The sequence below is a fragment of the Schistocerca piceifrons genome, chromosome 2 (genome assembly GCF_021461385.2).
Source record: "Schistocerca piceifrons isolate TAMUIC-IGC-003096 chromosome 2, iqSchPice1.1, whole genome shotgun sequence".
NCBI lineage: Eukaryota > Metazoa > Arthropoda > Insecta > Orthoptera > Acrididae > Schistocerca > Schistocerca piceifrons.
The window spans coordinates 420157835-420181484 of NC_060139.1; the positions used below are offsets into that span (position 1 = coordinate 420157835).

Genomic DNA, 23650 nt, shown 5'->3' on the forward strand with positions numbered 1-23650 from the left:
GAGTCAGTGATAGATCTAGACATCCTACACAGCAGATCAGGGGAGACAGGTAGAACTTAGGGTGCTACACCAATCCCAACAAGTTCCAGTTGCTGTCTTCTACTGAAACTGAAGCTGAGCCAGTGAGACTCACTACATCTGCTGGAAAAAGCATTGTTTCCTGTGTTGAGGAGGCAGACGCAAATCTTTGGCAGTCCAAATGTAAACCAAATAATGGTACCAAGGGGATGAGAAGAAACACCATGTACATCCAGTTTATATGCTTGGGAGCACATTCAGTTGGTGAAGAGTCTATTCTGGCAGCCAATGGGGAAACAGGGTGTTACCAACTGCAGAATGTGGCACACATTGAGAAAGAACAATGCCTGTTATTTGGTTCTGAGATCATACTGGGATCATTTCAGCAACTGGCAGAGAAGGCTGATAACACCAGCAGTGCTTGTGGAGTTTCAGTGAAGCTCACAATCTACATGATTGTCCTGAAAACAGATTGCGGCTCTGTGGTTCTGAGTCAAGTGGAAAGCTTGAACCAGAGACTGCGAAGGTTCTGCAATAAACTGGGCTCTGACTTCCAACATAGGATTGTGAACTGTAAGGTCCCCCTAAGTGAAGCAGGTGAGCACTACACATCAGGGGCTGCTATCCCAGTAGTTGACTGTGTATGGGGTGCACACAATGATTTTTTAATTTAGGTGACTCTCCATCCAGTCCAAATAATGGTAGCTAAAGGAGACCTGAAAGTATTAGTGTAAGATCCAAAGAAATCCCCCACCCCCCACAGGTAAGAGCATTAAAATCCTAGTTGTTAATTGCTGAAGCACTCACACAGGTTGCTGAAGTTTGAAGTGCTCCTAAAACACTGTGAAGCTCACATAATACTAAATATAGAAAGCTGGTTAAAACATGAGGTTGACAGCAGGGAGATTTTTGGAGAAAATTTAAGAGCGTATATTGAAAGGATAGGCTAATGCAAAATGAAGGTAAGTAGTTGTCGCAGTAGACGAGAAAATCAAATCCACTGAGATAGAAATTTAAGCTGCATGTGAGATTGTTTGGTCAAGACCCAATATCAAGAGTGGGCATTGTAATAGGATCATTCAGTCAGTTACCAGATTCATCTCCTGATTTACCTGAAAACTTTAAACGAAACCTCAATTTGCATTTATGTAAATTCCCTGATCATACTGTAATCATCAGAAGAGACATTCATCATCCAACAACTAATGGGGTAATTACAGCTTCAATACTGGTAGGTATGACAAGGTATCCTGTGAAATATTACTGAATGCCTTATCTGAAGACTACCTACAACAGATCCATGGTCCAGTCACATTAATGTGACAAGTGCCTACGTTTGACGTCAACATGCAATAACCATCACACGTGGCAGGTGGGAACACTAGCTGTTGATAGGACATAAAGCATTCGGTGGCGGGATGCAGTGTATCACTGTTTTCTCATTGTGAGAGCAATACCACAGATTACGTGTGATTCAAAATGGTGTAAAATCCAGGATGGAATAATGACAATATTATGAAAAATATTGTTACTACTCACCACATAGTGAGATGCTGAGTTGCAGATAGGCACAACAAAAGGATTGTCAAACAGAGCTTTTGGCCAAACAGGCCTTCGTCCGAATAGACAAAACACACACACACACACACACACACCTCTTCTCTCTCTCTCTCTCTCTCTCTCTCTCTCTCTCTCTCTCTCTCTCTCTCTCTCATATGAGCACACCTCTCACACACATGACCGATGTGTGTGTGAGTTGCATTTGCATGAGTGTGGGTGTGTATGTATGTTGTCTGAGATCTCACAGCAGGCCATCTCCTCATTTCAGAGTTGATCCAATTAAGGAGTTAAAGCAACAATACACCTAGTCGAGAGAGCACTTCTTTGGCCTAAGATAAAAGGGTTGCTGAAGTTTCATCCAGCAATGGAATGTTGTAAGTGGAATGGAATGAGTCGCCTCTTCACTTGGCACTTTTGCTCCACCAAACCATCACGCCCTCATGGATATTGTTGGACCAGTACCACCATCAGAAGGCAGTAAGGACTGGCTGATGGTAGTAGACAGCGTTTCGCAATGGCCAGAAGCTCTCCTAATGGAGACACTCTTTAATGGATGTATCATGTGATCAGGTATACCAACATTTGTAACCGTAGATCAAGGCCAACAATTCAAATCTCATATATTCAAAGAACTAGGAACATTCATAGAAATGCCCGGGATTTGAACAAATGCCTACTGTCCCTCAGCAAAAGTTCTAGTATAGTGCTCACACCATCAGTTAAAGGACATCCTCAGATATTAAACTTCTGAAGAGTGGACAGATACTCTACCAGTAGTCTTGATTGTCATGTGAGGTATTGTCAAAGGTTCCCTGAATGCAAAAACTGTTTATTCAAGCTATAAACAAATATTATGTCTACCAGGAGAATTTTTGATACGTTTCCAATATTTAAGTATCTGACTTAGTCCAGTACACAACTCTGCATGTTCCAGCCTTCAGTACTAAAGGAAAATGGTGCCAAATATCCACTCATTTTTCAAGACATATATAAGTCAGTGTGTCTAACAGTATTATGATGCAAGCCACACATCATTGTAGCCACCATATGACAGCTCCTTTAAAGCCCTCAGATGCACATCAACATGCACGATTATCCTACCTGTATCTTGATCAGAGGTTTAAAAATAGCTTTTACTGCAGTGAAGGCTATACCCACGAACTAAGGACAGATACAATACACCATCTGTACCTGACACTGCGGAGATGTCAGTACCACAAACTTCTTTCATCAGCAGTGCTGGAGCGGTCTGACCCTACTTCTGTGGGGATATGTTCATCTACATCTACATATATACTCTGTGAGCCACTGTATGGTGTGTGGCAGATGATACCATGTACAACTATTAGTCATTTCCTCTGCTATTCCACTAACAGACAAAGTGAAGGAAAAATGTGCCTCTGTACGAGCCCCAATTTCCCATATTTTATCTTAATGATCCTTGTGTGAAATGTATGATGGCGACTGTGGGATCGTTCTGCAGTCAGCTTCAAATGCCAGTTCTCTCAATTTTCCCAATAGTGTTCTGTGAAAAGAATGTTGCCTTCCCTCCAGGGATTCCCATTTGGGTTCTGAAGCATCTCTGTAACACTTGCATGTTGTTTGAAACTACTGGTAATGAATCTAGCAACCCATCTCTGAATTGCTTCAATGTCTTCCTTTAATTCGACCTGGTGTGGATACCAAACACTGGAGCAGTACTCAAGAATTGTAGCAGCTTGAGGCCATGTAAAAAGTGAACTGTTGACCTTCAACTATGTGTCGAAATTGGTAACATGTTTAAATGTTCTAGAAGTTTCCAATATCTGCTCGTTTTGTAAAGTTTAGAAAACATAGGTTTTGTTTAAACTTTATCACTCTCCAGTCAGGAGAGAGATCTGCTTTTTGTGCCCCTTACATCATGTTTACAAAATAAAAATGCTTTCTGTTTTAATTTTTGTGATTTTTTTGTACTCTTTCTTGCATCACAACTGCAATAATAATAATAATAATAATAATAATAATATGAAAAGAATAGTTGCTACACAGCTTATAGTGGAGATGTTGAGTCGCAGATAGTCACTACAAAAAGACTGTCTCAAAATAAGCTTTCGGCCAACAAGGCCTTTGTCAAAAATAGATGACAGACACACGCTCACACAAACACAAATGCAACTCACAGACACTACTAATAGTGTGGCTTCAGAGACTGTGGTCATGTGCGTGTGAGTTGCGTTTGTATGTTTGCGTCGGTGATCTATTTTTGACAAAGGCCTTGTCGGCTGAAAACGTATTTTGTGACAGTCTTTTTGTTGTACCTATCTGCTACTCAGCATCTCTGCTACATGGTGAGTAGCAACTATCCTTTTCATAATATGTAATAAAAACCATGTATTTACCTCAAGCTAAGCTCTCATGTTTGCTCTGCCACACTTCCAGGACATGTACAACTTTACAGTTAATACAAGCACAACAGACAAAAAATTAGCCACTTGCAGGATACCATGCTAATACGTTGTAACACTGCCTCTAACTGTGATAATGTCATCAGTTCGTGAGCAAGAGAATCCACGTTTCTTCAGGCATGCCATATATAGCTGAAGGCCCTAATTGATTATTACGTGCTGAGGAACTCCCTAATTGCTCAGGTGTTGTTTGCTACATTTCATCCACTTCCAAATAGCACCAGACATTTCCTTTGCATGCAAGATTAGCTGATTTAGCAACCCAGTAAAGGCATAGTAGGGCACCTGGTTGTTCATCAACCCAGGTATGTATCTGTGAACATTGCTGTTGTCATTTTGGGAAACTGTGTTCGTAGTATATTTGTCATGAAGACCTAGAAGAAAGGGCAGCATTTAGCCACCAATAAGGTGTAAATAAAAATCCTAGTTCATTTTCATAGTAATGTGAATGATACGAGAAACTCTCCAAAAATGCAGAACTGTGTCTGGCATGTACACCCTACATACATAGTGGATTATACCCCTCATTGGACGAGTGGTACACTCAACACCTTGCATCATTTGAAACAAGGCAAAATTGTGAATTTTCAGACCACACTAGATGCCTCTGTTCAACTATTAGATTGGTGTCTAAGTTCGTAGCATTTTTCCATAAGTTTAATAACTGCAACAGATACACATAACGCGGACTTTAGTCATCTATCACATATTCTTCACTATAACAACAGTCTGCAAATGCTGATTCCGTGACAGTAGAAATCTTGGTTTTCAGACGAAGAACTCTTTGACCCATGTTTGAAAAGCATTTTCATCCAGAAATAATGTTGCTTGGAGGTTTATTGATAGACAACAGAAAAGGTGAAAAACTGAGGGAGGAAGATTAGGTGAATAAGGTGGGTGCGGAATGACTTCCCAAACCAACCCCTGTTCGGTATTTCTTTTTTGTTAGTCTAGCAGAATGCAGACTGATGTTACCATGCAGTAGCATCACTTCATGCAGTTTTCCTGGGTGTTATTCTTCAACTGCATCTGCGAGACGTCTCAGTTCTTGATAATAAGGAAGCAATACATAGTACACCATACCGTCGCTGTTCCGCCAGATGCATAACTTTTTTTTTGCTGATGTGAATGGGTCTTCGTATGGGAAACTGTTGCTTTTTTTGAGCTCAGCCATTCCTTTCTTTTCCTTATGTTAGCATAAAGACACCATTTCTCATCACCAGTAACAATGCAGGATAGGAATGGTTGGCTTGGTCATAAGCCAATTGGTGATGAGCAAGCATATGGCCACATGCTGATTTTTGTGATTTTGGGTTGGAGCATGTGGTACCCGCCAATTTTTGAACCTTCCCCCTTGCATGCAAATGTCATGCGATGGTGGAACGATCACAGTTCGACATGTTTGCCAGTTCTCGAGTACACTGGTGTGGATCATGGTGGATTAATACGTTTATACGATATTCATCAAACAGCGAATGTCTTTCCGAATATGGAGAGTCACTAATGTCAAAATGATCCTCCTTAAAATGATAAAACCATTTTCTTGCCGTGCGCTCTCCTTTGGCATGATCCCCATACACAGAGCAAATGTTTCAGACTGCCTCCTCTGCTGTTACCACTCTGTTGAACTCAAACAGAAGAATTTGTTGGAAATATTCTGATTTCTCCATTGGGCACTCCATTTGCTGGATCACAGCTCCCCTCACTGTCTCCAGATGACTAAATGGCAATATGTAAACTCAAATAGCAATAGTAAACTACAAATATAAAATGAAAATTGATAAATAAACCTATATCAACTAGAATATTAACATGCAAAACAAAAATGCTGTGAACTTATGCTACAACCTAATATTTTACAGAATCTGTGTTATGAGCTGGAAACATCACTTGCATGCAGTTCCTTGGCAGCATTGGTCACAAACTGGTTAAGATGGACCTACATTCGCTGACAGCATGAGTTCCAGGCAGGTTTGAAATCAGTTGTCATTCACGAGACATGACTCTTCTCTGGTCTCAGTCTTTTAATATCTTGGTATGACAATTGTTTTCATACCAGATTACATGGCTGAGAGTGGTATACGATTCTCTGTAGATCTGTTGAACGGTCCATCTTGATACACAAACAAATCACATCACATCATTTGCGATGTGGTCATGAGTGTGTCCAGACATGATAGTGCATTTTTGCCATTCTGTCGTATCTCCACTTTGATTTATCTTATTGCGCAGATTCCATACAACTGACTGGCACATACAAACCACTTCACTGCAGTTACTTACCTCGGTGATGAAAGGCCACATGACAACATGGTACACAATCTGCAGCATTCCAAAGCAACCACTGTATCCTATTAAGGGGTAGCTATTATTTTGTCCAGTGAATTTATAATTGTTTAACTAACAATGGAACTAACATATGATGAACCATATTTTGTGTTATGTGTATTTTAAAAGAATTAAACTCTTGTAATGTGACTGAAGTTTACAACAAAATGACAATGTAAAATATGATATAACACACGTGAGCCTCAGTGCGTGCATGCGTGCGCGCGCGTGTGTGTGTGTTTGTGTGTGTGTGTGTGTGTGTGTGTGTGTGTGTGTGTGTGTAAACTGCTATTAAATTGATGCGTGCTTACATTTGCTGCCTGAAAGGTGCTATTCAGAATGTGGGCACAATGAAACTTGCATCAACTCTTGGGGCTTGGGGGAGCAGTGGTGGGAGGGGGGGGGGGGGGGGGGGGAGGGGGAGTTGAGAGGGAAGGGGGAATGAACAGTAGAAGTTACTGATGTTTTACAAATTGTTCGTTTTTCCTTTTTTAAAGACTGGTTTTACATGCATATAATGTCTGCCACACTACTTTTACGAATTCTTTAACCTCGTAACATTTATGAGATTTTGTTTTCTTTCATATTACAGGTCAGGTGATCTCTGTTTGTACTACCTTTGCAATGAAGATAATGAGAAGCCCGTTATGCGACACATCCCATGGTACCAAGATAATAGCCGTATGATCTCAGCCATGTGTTTTGATCCTTCAGGCTCATGGCTGCTTGTTGCAAGTTTGTATTTATTTTCCATATTCACTACATAATTATACACTCATTTTGGGCTGTTGTAAATTATGTTTCTCACACACTTCTGTGATTATAATTACAGAATACTTTCTGCTGGGTAGACTCGTGGAAGCCTTAGAAATTATCTTAAGTTACATTTCACCAATTGGGAAAGAATTATGATATGTTAAAATGTAAAATACTAAAGATCACAAAATGTGAAAGTAATGTTATATAAACAAGAGAATATAGATTTATATATATCGGGTAATCCATCTCATTATCTGGGGAAAAGATGAGACAAGAAGTGCTGCAAAAACTTTCGTAAAAGTAATACTAGTTGACAAATTCACTTAGAACTCCAAGCCATGTTAATTGTTAATTGGACGTAACAAACGGCTGTTCATGCATGATTCTGTTGTCTGTAGGGACGTTGCAATGTCGTACGTCTCCAGCAAAATGCAGTGAGACCTGCAGAGGATCAATTATTGGTGCTGGGGTTGGCAGTTGAATCTGAAGATAAATAACAATAATGGCTTGCATATAAATACTGTTCATTTGTTAATAGTCTTGATCACAATTAAAAGAAATTGTGATCTGCAGATTAACTGCTTCATTTGAGTAACAACTATCTTCAGATATGTGGAAATAAGCAGAAAATTGCCTTTTGGTTTATGTGAACTTTACTAACTTTAAAAAAAATGGCAATTAGCAAATTGTAAATTTTTAACTGCAATTGAGACTTTTAAAAATTTCAACAATTAATATAGTTCACTGTGTCTCCTTCACCTGATGATATCCGGTCTTACAAAGTGTTTGTTTACACTGCTGGCGATAAATCACTGGAAACCATATAAAATATGAGCATTGCAATTACTACGTAAACCAAACTGTAGAAAAGCCTGTGCCATGCTGAGTTTCATTTGGAGAATCTTAAGGAAATGTAATTCAGCCATGAAAACAGTACCATTCAGAGCACTATTAAGACCAGTTCTTGAGCGTTGCTCATCAGTTTGGGAACCATACCAGATTGGGTTAATAGAAGAGATAGAGAAGATCCAGTGTAGAGCGGTGTGTTTCGTCACAGTATGGTTTACGCAGTTTAAAATATTGTGGAGATGCTCAGCAAATTACACAGGCACTGCAAGAGAGGTGTTGTACGGCATGGGGAGGTTTGATATTGAACATGGTGTGTACGACCTGGGACAGCCGGGAGATTTGGGAATAACCCAGCGATTTTTTTCATCTGGTATAAAACCGGGAAAAACCCAGGAATTTTTTAGAATTCTGGGAATTTTTTATTGTTTTACTTTTCAGTTGGAATTTTGTTGTTTTGACTGGTAAGAACCAATATTCTAACAAAGGATATTACTGTACCCCCATACTGCAGAGTAGTACTGCAGCAATAAAACATGAATGAGATAAGAAAATGAAAATAAAACCACAGAGTTACAAAGGAAATGGGCTATATAAAACAACAAACCACAGTGCTCATACAAGCGTCTGTCAGGAGCAAAATGTGTCAAAGGCTTTAGGAAGACTGTGCAATGCTTCAGAACAACAAATTGCTTCCGATGAGCGTGACGTCGTAACTCTTTACATTAGATTCATTTGAGCAGTTGCAAGTGGGCCCATACGCATCCACAGTTGAGTCGTGTATGATTAGTACCTTCTCCTGCTGCTGGCTACATAAGTGTGACCGCTAGCTGTATAAGCATTAACAGCAAGTAGCCAGATGTTACCCGGAAAAATTTTACTGGCGCACCCAGGCTGCCAGATTCACGCTTTCGCAACAGGCCCGGATCTATGAGGCGGGGGAAATGGGGGCATCAGCCCCCAGGCGGCAATTTCAGTGGGAGGGGGGGGGACAGCAAATTCATATTCTTGAGGGAAATAAATGTTGTTTCACAAAGCGTCTAGCATCCAGTGCACTTTGGTCTATTGATTATTCATATGATTTTGAAACACATCCCTATGGGTTTTTAAACATTTTTCAACACATTCTAAGCTGCTTTCTGAATTAATCATAAGTTGATTTTTGAATGCATGCATGTCTCTGCCCAGGTAATCCCTGTCGCATCTGGAAATAAACTATCCTGCAATCAAAAGGGGACCGGGCTATACGAGCTGAGCGGAATAAAGCCGAATGGGTGAATGGCAATCGCTTTTTGTTAATGTGGTTGACTGGGTTTGCGAATGATCAGCATTGTTATAATTATTAACGAAAACCATAGATTTAGACTACCAGAGTGAAAATAAATGACTAACAGGTAAGAAAGATTACATGTTATCTTCTCGGTGTATACCAGAAAATGAAATTTTGACAGAAAAGTTTTGGCCAGAGTGCTACACAAGTAAGGGCCAGTTATACAGTCCCCGGCTAGCAGGCACTTAAGTTCTATTCTAGGAGTAGCACGGAAAATGCATTGTACAAACACGTAATAATGCCTAACCACAGAATAAACAGGGGTATAACTAAACTGGTGATTGTGGCAGTGTTAATGAAGTTAACCGGAGAATAATTTTTGACACTGGCAGGAACAGTTACAGAATTAGTGATGACAAGATTGTTTGTTAGAAAGAGGAAGGAGAAGAAACAGGGACATCACACAAATTATGGAAGAATACGACAATTCCAAATTTATACAAAAATTTCGTGCTACTACGTTTAGATCTCATGCTTGAGAAGCTGGTGTGTATGAATGAAAAGTGAAACTATTTCCTAACATAAAGGTTTTTGCTTGTAGTAGGCCAAATAGGCACTTAATATTGGTACTTCGTGAATTATATTCTGTCGTGTAATGACCATTTGTTAGAAAACAGTCTAGTTTATTTGGTGTGTATTACAATTTCTGCAATATTAGACAGACCTATTTCGTTTTACCTAGGAGATAGTGACAAAATAGACACAATGACCTTGAGAAACCACACCAGTCTTGGGTACAATTTGTATTAACAGCTTTTTCAGTATTAGACAGCGAGATTTCGATTTTTCATGTAGCAAAACTTTTGACGAACTGTGATGAGGTAGTAGATTATTTTGCAGAAAGGAGAGCATGCCATGTAAAGCCATTGCAAGATTAGAGAGAGAAAAATGTTAGGCCTTAAGGATTGAAGAAATGTGCACTGTCTTGCTTGTCTCTTGTCTTTACTGGTTTTATGTCTCCTATATCTAATTTTATGTCACACAAAATAGCAAATTAATAGCTAATAGCAATAAAGAGTGCAAATTTTCTGAGGGTTCTTGCACTCCTGGTTACAAATGAGCTCATTCAGTGCTAATTGTGTGTTTTGAAAAAAAAAAAGAAAAGAAAATAGGGACAGGATACAAACCGGCCGACTGGGAGCAGGGGAGCACCAAAGGACATTTTAATTTCCACTGTGGTTTGATGGCATCCATTACAAAATATACATGTTTGAATTGGACATAGGGAAATGCATTGATGTGCGATAGAAGATTGCTGTGTGAAGAGGCATGGCACTGCACTTTGGCACATTTAAGACCAAATAATATGTCTTACATTTCCTCGAAGGCACATATTTTATGTATCAGACTCTTCAGAAAGATGTGTGCTACAAAATGAACATTTTTTGAAAAGTCTGTGTAATTTTTGGGGTCCTACCTCAAACGTGGGAGGGGCAGAGGATGCTACTATTTAGTATTGCCCCGGTTCAGAAATATCGTAGATCCGGGACTGATACACAGAGCTGTCTGAGTAGTAGTGGGGAGGTGGATAGCCTCCACGTTACCCTATCTTGCGTTTAGTGATTTTGCTGCTTCTGCTTCATTTATTGCTCTCACGTCAAATGAAAACAAAACGGATCTCTGTGGCTGGGAGCTATCAAGTGAATTAAAACACATTCACATAGTTACGAAAGGCTAAAATAAGTTATTAGTTTCAGATTTTATTTTATTTCCACCTTTCTGACAGTCAAGCATTAATCGCCTTGCAGAACAATGAAGTTATTTTGTCGGTTTGCTAAAGAAATTTGGCTTTTATTAATATTTTCTGCTGAGGCAGTCCATTTATTTGAAACGAAATGTTTCATTCTACACTATTGACTAGTTTCAACTGTTTGCTGCATTTCAATTGCCCGTTTCCATCCTCTAGCACATATGGCATTATTCCATAATAAAGAACCAGACATGAGACAATACGGTACAGCCACTCCAAGAAATTTTACATCCAAATGTGGGCATATGAATGTGCACTTTAAGCCAAATTATGCATTTTAGTATGATACACAAAATTCCAATGCTTTTGGAGTATCTTCTGATGTCTTGTTTCGTTTATGACATACTGTAAGATCTTTCAATGTTTTAATAATACCAGAGAAAGAAAGTTGCTACTCACCATATAGAGGAGATGCTGAGTCATGATAGACACAATAAAAAGATTCACACACTTAAATGACAAATTAACAATGTTCATTTCACGTCTTGGAAATGTACAAGAGTTATGGTTAGTGTTCAAACACAATAAATCATGCCCTGGATGAGTATCTACCAATATACAGGATGTTTATAAATTAGTTGTATAAAAGTAACCTTTAATTGTGAAAAAGTAAATAACTTACAGAAATAGAAGAAAAAGATGGATTGTTACTCACCACATAGATGACACGTTGAGTTGCAGACAGGTGCGATGAAAAACACTCGTGCATTAGTTTTTGGCCAACACCTTCTTCAAAAAAGGAAAGACACACACATTCTTTCACACTAGCAAGAACACCTCATGCACACATGACCGCCATCTCCGGCAACCCTGACCAGAATGCGGCTCTCATGTAGAAATGAAGCAGCAATCTGGAGTGGGCAACGGGAGGGGGGGGGGGAGGGGGAGGGATAGTGGTGTACAGATGGGGAGAGAGAAGAGTGCTGTCTGGTGGAGGGTGCAGGGACTAGATTACCAACAGGCGCAGCACTTAAGGCTGTAGGGGCAGGGCAAGGGGAGAGGGAGGGACGGTAAGTGAGAAAGGACTGGAGCAAGGAAGGGGAAAGGTGGCTGGGTGCATTGGCTGAGGGTGGCATACAAAGCAGGTGAGGCAATGAGAACAAGAAGGGGGTGATAGGACAGAGGGGATGGAAAACATTGGGGTTTGGCATTTTGGGAGGCTAGGCAGGTCTCTTCTAGATCGCCCATAAACAAGTTGGCGTAGGAGGGTGCCATGTTAGTGCACCTCTGCCATCGCGGCCATCTGCCTTTCCTGATGCTTCATCTATTGGCAATCTAGGTTCTACACACTCCAGCAGACAATGCTCTTCTTTCCTCTCATCCATACACTGCTATCCCTTTCCATTTGCCGCCCCCTCCAGGTTGCTGCTTCTGCCCTACATGACAGTTGCACTCTGGTTAGAGCTGCCAGAGATGCTGGTCATGGTTGTATGAGGTGTGCTTGCTTGTGTGAATGAATGTGTGTGCATTTCCTTTTCTGCAGAAGGCTTTGGCTGATAGCTAATGTGTAAGTGTGTTTTCATTGTGCCTCAACATGGCATCGTTATGGTGAGCAGCAATCTTATCTTTTCCTTGTATTGTTGATATTCCCTTGTTTAACTTACAGAAATGTTTGAGACAGCACTGGATGCAGGATATCTTCTAGTTTTATTTTACAGATGTTCAGTGTAGCTACCTTTTGTAACACAATGAATATCCTATCTGTAATCAGTTTCCTGCCTAATCCTATGAAGCAAGTCTTCATGTATAGTGACAGCTGCAAGTGCTATCTGTTGTCACAGCTCACACACAGAAGTCCATCAGGGTTAAATCAGGTGCTCATAGTGGCCAGGATGTTGTTTCACCATGTCCAATCCAAGTTGACACATTCCTATGGAGATATGCAACAACTTCACGGTGACAATGTAGGGGCATGCAATCTTGCTGGAAAATAAATTCTGTGTCCGTAACCTGTTGTAATTGAGGCATTAGATAATGTTCAAGGACACCAATTACAGTTTATTTGGCAAAAAATAAAGGACTGTAAATCTTGTTACAGCTTACAGTGCAAGAAACTTACCTTAGGCAAGTCCTGTTCATTTTCAATTACGTGACATTTATGCTGATTCACTTTACCACAGCTATGGAAGGTGGCTTCTTCACTGAACACAAATTTATTAAAAAAATAGTCTTCAGTCTGCATTTTGTCAAACATTTCTGCTCAGAGCTCAGCTACAAATTCTTTGACACTTTCACTTAAACCTTGCAACAGTTCCAATTTGTAGGATTTGAATGACAGGTGTTTGTATAATACCCTCCACACTGTAACACGAGGCATACTTAATTCTAAGCTGCCACATCTCATCGATTTACCCAGGCTACTAACAGAAGATTACTGAACTTGTTCGATTCTGCATCAGAGACTGCTTGTTGACCCTGATCTGGCGTGCTGATATGCAGCCAGTTTCGGTGAAATGATTATACCAATTAACAACAGTTAGTCTGTGTGCTGGTAGCTTGCAGTATACAGTCCTTAATTGTCTCTGAACTGTGGTAGTGGATTTGGATTCATGAAACCATAAACAACATTTCACATGCTCTGCACCATTATATGACTGACACATACTTAATGAGTAATGCACTGTATTACAAGTGGTATGAGCTTGTTTAACTAACAGTATCTATCAAGGCCTGAGGTGGCTAACATCTCATTGAAATCCCCCCAGGAGGTCCACAACTCTTTTGTGGATACGTGTGTAGCGAGCACGGGACCCCGAGCTAATGTGGCCCTCCTTCCTTTCCGGGCTGCATGCCTTCTTTTTCCGCATCCTTCCCCATCCCCCATCTTCCCCCCCCCCCCCCACCGCCCCCCCCACCTCCGCCTCTTTCCTTCCCTTTCTCCCTCTCTGGGAGTATGTTTTGTGCCTACGTCCGGAGACGGACGCTCGAGAATGTAACACATTCTTCGTTTTCTCTGCTTGCAAGTCTTTGTCCTTCTCTTTTCCTTACCTCTTCCCTCTATCCTTTTCTCCGCTGCGGCGTTTGACACCTCTCTTCTTCCCTTTCCCTTTCTTTGTTTTTCCCTTTCTCTTTTTTCCTCCTTGTGCATGTCTGAAGGCCGACCCACGCATTTCCATGTGTAGCCGGTGACGGTATAACGCGTAATTCCCCGCCCCGGGTAGACAGGTAGGACACGTACGTACCCCCTGGTAGCGGCCAGGTCCAGGGAGGGGTGATTACCCGAGCTGGTACCCTCCGAAAGTGCCGATTGGTCCCTCCGTCCATTTCTCGGGAGGTGTGACCTGAGGTGTGAACAATCACCTAAGGCGGGAGTGCCCACAGAGAAGGCCCCCCCAAGGGAGGAGCGCACCATCGGAGACGCCAGTAATCATGGGGGATACTTCCACAATGGTTTCCTCATCTTCCGCTATGTCTGCTCACAAGCGTAAGTTCACTGAGTCTCAGCCACAGACAGTTCTTCCATCTTTGCCACAGTTCCTTGTTGTTTCTCGATCTGACGAAGGTCAAGGCTTCTCCACAGTCAACCCTTTCATTATTCAGAAAGGTGTCGACGCAACTGCAGGTCCTGTAAAGTCTTGTTCCAGATTACGAAATGGCACCTTGTTGTTAGAAACAGTCAGTGCCCTCCAGGCACAAAAATTGCTGCATACTTCATTGCTACACACCTTCCCTGTCTGGGTGGAAGCGCACCGCACTTTAAATTCCTCACGTAGAGTCGTTTATACACGCTCCCTCGACAGATTGTCCGACGAGGAAATTCAACACTACCTGTCTGACCAGGGCATAACTGCTGTTCATAGAGTCATGAAAAGGATTGACACGAACATCGTTCCAACCCGTGCTGTCTTCTTGACATTTGACAGAGTTCAACTCCCATCGAACGTAAAAACAGGCTATGAGATAATTTCCGTTCACACTTATGTCCCAAACCCTACGCATTGCTATCGGTGTCAGCGGTTCAATCATACCAGTCAGTCCTGTTCCAACCCGGCCAAATGTGTTACGTGTGGCAAGGATGCCCATGAGGGTGCTTGTCCACCTCCATCCCCTCATTGCATCAACTGTATGGGTGACCACGCAGCTTCCTCTAAAGATTGCCCCATTTTTAAAGACGAAAAGCTCATTCAGGAAATCAGAGTGAAGGAAAAGGTGTCGACCTTTGCTGCTCGAAAATTATTCGCCAGTCGAAAGCCCACTGTTCCTCAGATAGAAAATACAGCACTGTCCTTGCCTCTCGTCGGCCAACAAAGGAGGCAGCCACGCAGACTTGTGATCTCACCTTTAGTGCCACGGTCGTCAGATCAGCCAGTGCAAAGATCGCCCGTTCAACCTCCCACTTTCGCTGCTCACTCTATGGCTCACCCTTCATCGGGTTCTGCTAAATCTCGAGCCCAAAAGTCAGACACCCGGACTTCCAAAAAAGAGCCTACTCGTGAAGATTTTTTACTTACCCCAACTTCACAACCATCGGTTCCTCCTTCATCTAAACATCCTGTTTCCAAGAAGGTTAATAAGAAACCCATTTCCTCTCCTTCTCCACGACGGCGTGTCTCATCTACAGCACCACATGGTGGTAGCCGCCCTCGGCCGTCTTGTGTGTCGCCGAGATGCACTGCTGGCGGCCGATCAACCGGCCGATCGCTGGTGGCAGGAGCTGCTCCTGAACAACCTATGGATCAGGATCTTCTGCCTTCGGCTGAATGCTGTTCCACACTGTCTGTCGCAAACTCTGAGCAGTCGTTGAGTTGATGGCAACCTTGGTCACATTCTTCCATTTTCTGTCCACCCTATGTCCATTATGGGCAACGGCCTTGCCGTAGCGGATACACCGGTTCCTGTGAGATCACCGAAGTTAAGCGCTGTCGGGCGTGGTCAGCACTTGGATGGGTGACCATCCAGGCAGCCATGCACTGTTGCCATTTTTCAGGGTGCACTCAGTCTCGTGATGCCAATTGAGGAGCTACTCGACCGATTAGTAGCGGCTTCGGCCAAGAATACCATCATAACGACCGGGAGAGCGGTGTGCTGACCCCATGCCCCTCCTATCCGCATCCTCCACTGAGGATGATACGGCGGTCGGATGGTCCCGGTAGGCCATTTGTGTCCTGAAGACAGAGTGCTATGTCCATTATCCATTGGAATATCCATGGCATTCGACCCAATCGGGATGAATTGACGATCCTCTTACGATCCTACTCGCTGGTCATCTTCTGTCTTCAGGAAACAAAGCTGCATCCCCACGACCGCTTTGTTTTCCCCCATTTTCAGTCAGTCTGATTTGATCTCCCCTCTGTTGAAGGCACTCCAGCATATGGAGGACTCATGATTCTTCTCCATGATACTCTCCATTATCACCCACTCCCCTTAAACACTTCCTTCCAAGCTGTCGCTGTCCGTCTTTCCCTTTCTGGATACACCTTCTCTCTTTGTACTGTATACATTCCATAGTCCACACCAATGGCACGAGCTGATCTCCTTCATCTTGTTGGTCATCTTCCACCCCCCCCCCCCCCCCCCCTATTTGCTGGTTGGGGACTTCAATGCCCACCACCCGCTTTGGGGATCTCCACATCCTTGTCCGCGTGGCTCACTATTGATAGACGTCTTCCACCAAGCGGATCTTGTTTGCCTCAACACTGGGTCCCTACATTTTTGTCTGCCTCCACGACAAATTTCTCTCATTTGGACCTTTTGGTCGGTACTGTTCCGTCAGCTCGGCGCTTTGAATGGTTCGCCCTTGCTGATACACACTCGAATGACCACTTTCCATATGTCCTTCGATTCCAGCCACAACTGCCGTATATGTGCCCGCGACACTGGAAGTTTTGCCCAAGCCGATTGGACACTTTTTTCGTGTCTAGCGACATTCGATGACCGTCACTTTCCTAGCGTCGACGATGAGGTCACTCATACTACAGACGTTATTCTTACAGCTGCGGAACGTTCAATACCTCGCACCTCCGAATTGCCCCGGCACCCCTCAGTTCCTTGGTGGTACGAGGCATGCCGGGCCGCAATACGTGAGCGGCGACGTGCTCTTCGCAATTTCAGACGCCATCCTACTTTGGCCAACTGTATTCGCTATAAGCAGTTCCTTGCGCGATGCCGTTGCATCATCCGCGATAGCAAGAAGGCAAGCTGGGACTTCTTTACTAGCTCATTTAACACCTTCACTCTCTCCTCGGAAGTTTAGAGTCAGATTCGACGATTATCTGGTGCGCCTAGTTTCTCCTCGGTCTCTGGGCTCACTGTCGCGCATGATACATTAGTGGACCCCGTCGCAATTTCTAACTCATTGGGTCAACGCTTTGCTGAGATTTTGAGCTCTTCAAATTACCCGCCAGCGTTTCTCCCGAAGAAACGTGCAGTGGAAGTGCAACCTCTTGCTTTGTCCTCTCAAAATCGCGAAAGCTATAATACTGTTTTCTCCATGCGGGAACTCCAACACGCACTCTCTTCTTCTCGCTCCTCCGCCCCAGGACCGGATGGTATCCACATCCAAATGCTGCTGCATTTATCATACCATAGCCTGCGTTACCTCCTTTGCCTTTATAATCGAATTTGGACCTACAGTACTTTTCCCAGACGATGGCGGGAAGCTATCGTCGTTCCTGTTTCGAAACCTGGAAAGGACAAACATCTCCCCTCTAGCTATTGCCCCATTTCCCTCACGAGTAGTGTGTGTAAGGTTTTGGAGCGTACGGTGAATTGCCGTTTAGCTTGGTGGCTGGAGTCCCACAGTCTTTTAACACCTGCCCAATGCGGTTTCCGAAAGCATCGTTCTGCAGTTGACCATCTTGTTGCTCTCTCCACTTATATCATGAACAATTTTCTCCGGAAATGCCAAACAGTAGCAATATTTTTTGATCTGGAGAGAGCATACGATACCTGTTGGAGGACAGGCATCCTCCACACACTGTTCTCTTGGGGCTTTCGCGGTCGGTTGCCCCTTTTTCTTCGCAAATTTATGGCAGAACGCACATTTAGAGTGCGGGTGCACACTACTCTCTCCCATACTTTCTCCCAAGAAAACGGGGTACCCCAGGGCTCCGTGCTAAGTGTTGTTCTGTTTGCCATTGCCATAAATCCAATTATGGATTGTCTCCTTCCTGATGTCTCGGGCACCCTCTTTGTGGATGATTTTGCGATCTAGTACAGCTCTCAATGGACCAGCCTTCTTGAACGATGTCTTCCAGGCTGTCTCGATCGCCTCCACTCTTGGAGCATCGAAACAGGCTTCCGCTTTTCTCCCAGTAAGACCATTTGTGTTGTTATGCTAGCCATGTGTCTTCCATGCCTGCTAATCCGCCCATGACATTTTTTTCCACGCTTCCTTGGATTTGGATTTAGGGTATGCAGACCGCCCTTCCTCCCTACTACCACCGGGAGTCCGCTTCCGTCAACTGCTCCATTCTCTTTGCTTCCACTTTCCTAAAACTTTCTTGACAACTTGGGGTACAGCACCGCTTTGGCTCCGTCCCCGGACTTGCCTGCTCCGTGACCTTTGTCAGTTTCCCAAGGATGGTACCCCTTCACTTGTTTATCGTCAGGCATTTTCTGCTCTATGTGCACAAATGAAGGAAGCCACATTTATTTACACTGATGGCTCAAAAACATCGTTTGGTGTAGGGAGTGCCTATATTGTTGGCGACACCCCAAATCGATTTCGGCTTCCCGACCAGTGTTCGGTTTATACTGCGGAGCTTTACGCTGTTCTCCAGGCTGTCCAATACATCCGTCGCCATCAGCGGATACAGTATGTTATCTCTTCAGATTCTCTCAGCTCTCTCCTCAGTCTCCAAGCTCTATACCCTGTCCACCCTCTGGTCCACCGGATTCAGGACTGCCTACGCTTGCTCCACTTGGGGGGGCGTCTCTGTGGTGTTCCTCTGGATCCCAGGACACGTTTGCATCTGTGGAAATGAGGCGGCCGATATAGCGGCCAAGGCTACAGTCTCTCTTCTTTGGCCAGCTATTCGCACGATTCCCTTCGCAGATCTACGGAGTGTTTTATGTCATTGTGTTGTTCTTTTATGGCACGCACATTGGTCGACACTTCCCAATAATAAATTGCGGGACGTGAAAGCTCTTCCCTGTGCTTGGACCTCTTCCTCCCGAACGCGTCGTCAGGAGGAGGTAATTTTAACTAGACTCCGGATAGGGCACTGTCTTTTTAGCCATCGACATCTTTTAAGTGGCGATCCTCCCCCACTCTGTCCCCACTGCTCTCAGCTGTGGACAGTAAGACACCTTTTAATTGAGTGCCCCTATTTTACTCCGTTACGTGCCTGTCTACAGCTGTCGCCTGATATATCTTCCATTTTAGCAGATGACATGCGCTCAGCCGATCGCATTCTCGAGTTTATTAGAGCCCAGTGAGATGACGTCAGTCATTTGAAGCTCTTTTTGGGGACAACCAACCCTCTTCTATAGAGATTTTTTAAGCTTTCCTTCTGTTTTTAGTTTCTCCAATTTTTTGAGTTTCGTTCCCATTGCTGCTGGTTTCCAGTTTCGTTTTCTACCTTTTCCTAAGTCACAGACCGGGCGCTAATGACCGTAGCAGTTTTGCGCCCAAAAAAAAAAAAAGAAAAAAAAATCTCATTGAAAAATATTCTAAATCTACACCCATATTTTACAAATCACGGTGAAGTGCATAGCAGAGGGTACTTCAATTGTACTAACAAGGGCAACACCTCATAGCACCCCCCTTAGATTTAGTGGCCAGTTGGCCCATTGGATAGTCTGTCAAAAAATAAACACACATTAAACATGAAAACAGGAAGAACGTGTACTAAACTGTGAAAAAAAGAAGAAAAATAGAAACAGTGAAAATTACAAATTTAATATGTGTAATATTGAGCATCATTAACAAGACTCGGGGTGTGGTTATATGGTTATGGTGTTAGACTGCAAACGAGGAGATCCAGTTTCAAATCTAGCTTATGCTCAACATTTTTTTTCACAAAATTGTGAACTGTCCATCTGATTATTGACATTTTGGTTTCCTGTATTCAAATTTCTGTGTGTATCATGGAGTAACGTCTGTTTGCAACAGCAAAGGCATACATACATACATACCTCTATTTCTTCTGTGTAGGTACCATATGTTATGTCTTTTGTGTTCCATTTTAGAAGTTTTGACTCTTGAATTCCACTATCGTAACATACTTCACACTCGTTTATTTGTTATTTTCAATTCTGTGGGAGGTCTTTGCAGCATCCCACCTGCTGTCACTATCCATCACAGAATATGAGCCATGGGGTAAGAATATGGTAAGAATATATTACCGTCACAAGTAAATGTCATAAGTAGTGAGGGCTGGTGAGATGCCGCATAGACCTCTCACAGAAATGAAAACATCAAATAAACGGGTGTGAACTGTGTTACAATGATGGAATTCAAAATGTCTAAAATGGAATGCAAGAGGCGTAACATGTGGTACCCGTGTAGAAGAAATAGGAGGTAAGTACGTCTGGAGGTCCCTTCATTACACATCTCTATTGCAAATGGACATTATGCCACGAAACACACACAAAATTGAATACAGTGAACAGGCACATCAATGACTGGACAGACAGTTCATAATTTTGTGAAAAAAGTGTTGGGCACGAGGCAGATTTGAAACCAGGCCTCCCCCTTTGCAGTTTAACACCATGACCACATGACCATGACCCGAGTCTCGTTAATGTCACTCGATATTGCACATATTAAATTTGTAATGTTTACTGTTTCTTTTTCTTTCTTTTTTCCACAGTTCAGTACACCTTCTTCCTGTTTTCATGTTTGGTCTGTGTTCTGTATTTGATGGGCTGTCCAGTGGGCCAACTAACCACTAAATCTGAGGGGGGTGCAATGCGGATTTCCCTTGTAAGTATTAAGATTTCTTCCCATTCCACTCTCATATGGAACACAGGAAGAATGACTGCTTAAATGCCTCTGTGCATTTTGCAGTCCCTATGGGAGTGATACGTAGGGGGCTGTAGTATATTCCTAGATTCCTTACTTAATACTGCTTTGTGAACCTTTGTAAGCAGGCTTTCACAGAACAGTTGATGTCTCTTCTTTAAGTTTTTTCAGTGTGTCCATGGCGCTATCCTTTCTGCTATAACTGCTTTATGTCTTGTTACTCTTTGAGCAATATTTTGGGGAGGGCACAGGTTTGCATTTATGAACATTTAAAAAGAATGTAGCCAATCTTTACACCACTTTGAATTCACACACACACACACACACACACACACACACAAAACTCCATTATAGGGAACTGTAATATCTGCAAAAAATCTGGGGTTACTACTAATATTGTCTACTAGGTCATTAATATAATCAATATAGAACATGAAAAGATTCTGAGCACAGTTTTTTGGAGCACATCTGAACTTACTCCTACATGTGTCAATGACCTTCCATCTGAAATAGTATGCTCTCCTCACTGCCAATAAATCCCCATTTCAGTCAAAAAATTTTGTTTGATGTTTCAAGTGATGAAACTAATATTACTGAGCATTGATGTGATACTGAATTAAATGATTTTCAGCAGTTAAGAAATATTGAATCCATCTTATCACCTCGATTGGTGGTTTGAGGTGTTGTGTAAGAAAAGTAAGAGTTAGATTTCACATGACTGATGTTTTTGGAATCCATGCTAGTTTGTGTGGTTGGGATAATACTGTTCTAGATATTATGGTTGATGGGTGATATTTTCATGTATCATCTTGTAGATGAGTGTGATCTGCTTTCTTCCAACTTCTAAGTTTAGGTTTTTTCATGGTAGGGGTTGATCTAAGGTTTAATTTATTTTAAAGAAAGGCTAACTCAGTCACAAATTTTGTATAGAATCTGAAAGGGGTTCCATTGAAGCTCTGGGACCTTGTTCTGTTTTGGTGATTTATGATGTTTATCATTCCTACTGAGATAAATGTTTATATCACACATATTTGTAGTAATGCAAGAAATGAACTGTGGGAATACACCAGAAAGTTCCTCTGAAAAGAAATATTTGAAAATGGAGTTAAGTGGTTCTACCTTCACTTTACTACCCTCAGTTAAAATTTCTGTGTCATGCATGAGTGTCTGGACACTGACCTCGGTACCACTGACAGTTTTTGCTTATGACCAGGATTTCTTTGGGTTTTGTGGAAGATTTTTCAATAAATTCAATTATGGTAGCCACTGAAGGCTTCACACATTGCTAATTCGACAGCCAAACACATTTCATTTAGCACCTCTCTGCCTGTAGCCTTGTGCTTCATTTCACATCTATTGTGCAACAGTCACTGTTTTTTTAGAAGTTTGTTTACAGTCACTGTATACCATGGCTAGACCCCTTCCATTATAAAGTTTGCTGGGTCAGGTCCTGGAACAGTTGTGTCATTTGAAAGCATTTGTATCATGGTATGTTTATAGAGTCTTATAAAAACATGTAATTTTCACTAGACTGTAGAAAAGAGAACATTTAAAGTAGAGAAAATGGTAAATGAGAAAATTTTAATACAGCAATTTGTTGGTGGATGCACTGTGAACTGAATCAAGAAGATAATATTCAGTGAGGTAGTGATCAATGTCCAGGGAAATGGCGTAAATTTCAGCAGATAAACATGACCTAATAAATGTTATTAAGGTGTTGAGAAAATTGAAGCTTCAGCCAGGCAGTTAGTGAAAAAGTCTCAAAGTGGCCCACAAAAAGTTTAGAGTAAAAAGGAACCAATTTCATCTTTTAACTATATCCGTGATGTGATATAGGTTCACTCCTCACATGTTAACAAGTTACTGAAAAGTTTATGTTTTTTTTGTTAAGCTGTTCATGAAAATAGATCACGAGCTGAGTGGATGGAAAAGAAATGCTGACAGATAAAATGGTTCAATAAAATCTTTTGGGATTATTAACATCATCAATTCATTGATTGTCCATGATGTTTCAGGAAGCTTATTCTCACCTTCCATCCTCTGCCATAGTGCCAGCATGTCAAAGTTCATGTCATTAAATAGACTTACTTGTGACAGTAGGCATTTAAATCTCGTAATGGGTACTCCATAACAAGGTAATGGCCACATTGCTTCACTGTTTTCGTGCTTGGCCTAATACCAGTTATGTCTAATATCAGCTACTGCCCACAGCAGTACAGCATTATGGTTAATCTTTCTTATTGCTTTCATTGTTGATTGCCAAGCTGCACGGAGGGTAAATTTCTTGCCCTGATTACTGAAATGTGGTGACTTTTATATTTCACATTATTTGTTAAGTTTTGAAAGGACAGGAATCTGCAGTCACTTAAACCAACTATTTGACCACGGTGTACTTCCTTTCAGTCTCCAAGGAGAGACAAAGTGGTCTTCACTCACCTTCATATCAGACACTGCCCAATGACACATGCTTAAGGCATGAAGATCCACAGGATTGCAGTGATCGTGGTGTCTCACTCACAGTGCACCATGTTTTGAAATTGTGTTTTTGCATGCTGATAGGGGGAAAACCTTTGATTTACCAAGGGACTTCCTGCAATTTTAGGCGGTGATGAAACAATAGCAAGTAAATTGTTGACATTTTGTATTACATTAGGACTTCTGCCCAATTTAATTAGACAAAGGTTTTAATGTTGCTGGCTCGTCCTATT

General features: G+C 42.2%; 1 protein-coding gene and 1 pseudogene across 1 annotated transcript in view; both read left to right on the forward strand.

Moving 5' to 3' along the window:
- LOC124775441 overlaps positions 1-23650 on the forward strand; it is a 55038-nt gene that overhangs the window by 25074 nt on the left and 6314 nt on the right. The window contains exon 2 of the mRNA XM_047250273.1: positions 6943-7085. Within this exon, the coding sequence (XP_047106229.1) occupies positions 6943-7085 (143 nt within the window). The remainder of the gene's footprint in view (positions 1-6942; positions 7086-23650) is intronic.
- Positions 15837-15954, forward strand: LOC124778797 (annotated as a pseudogene).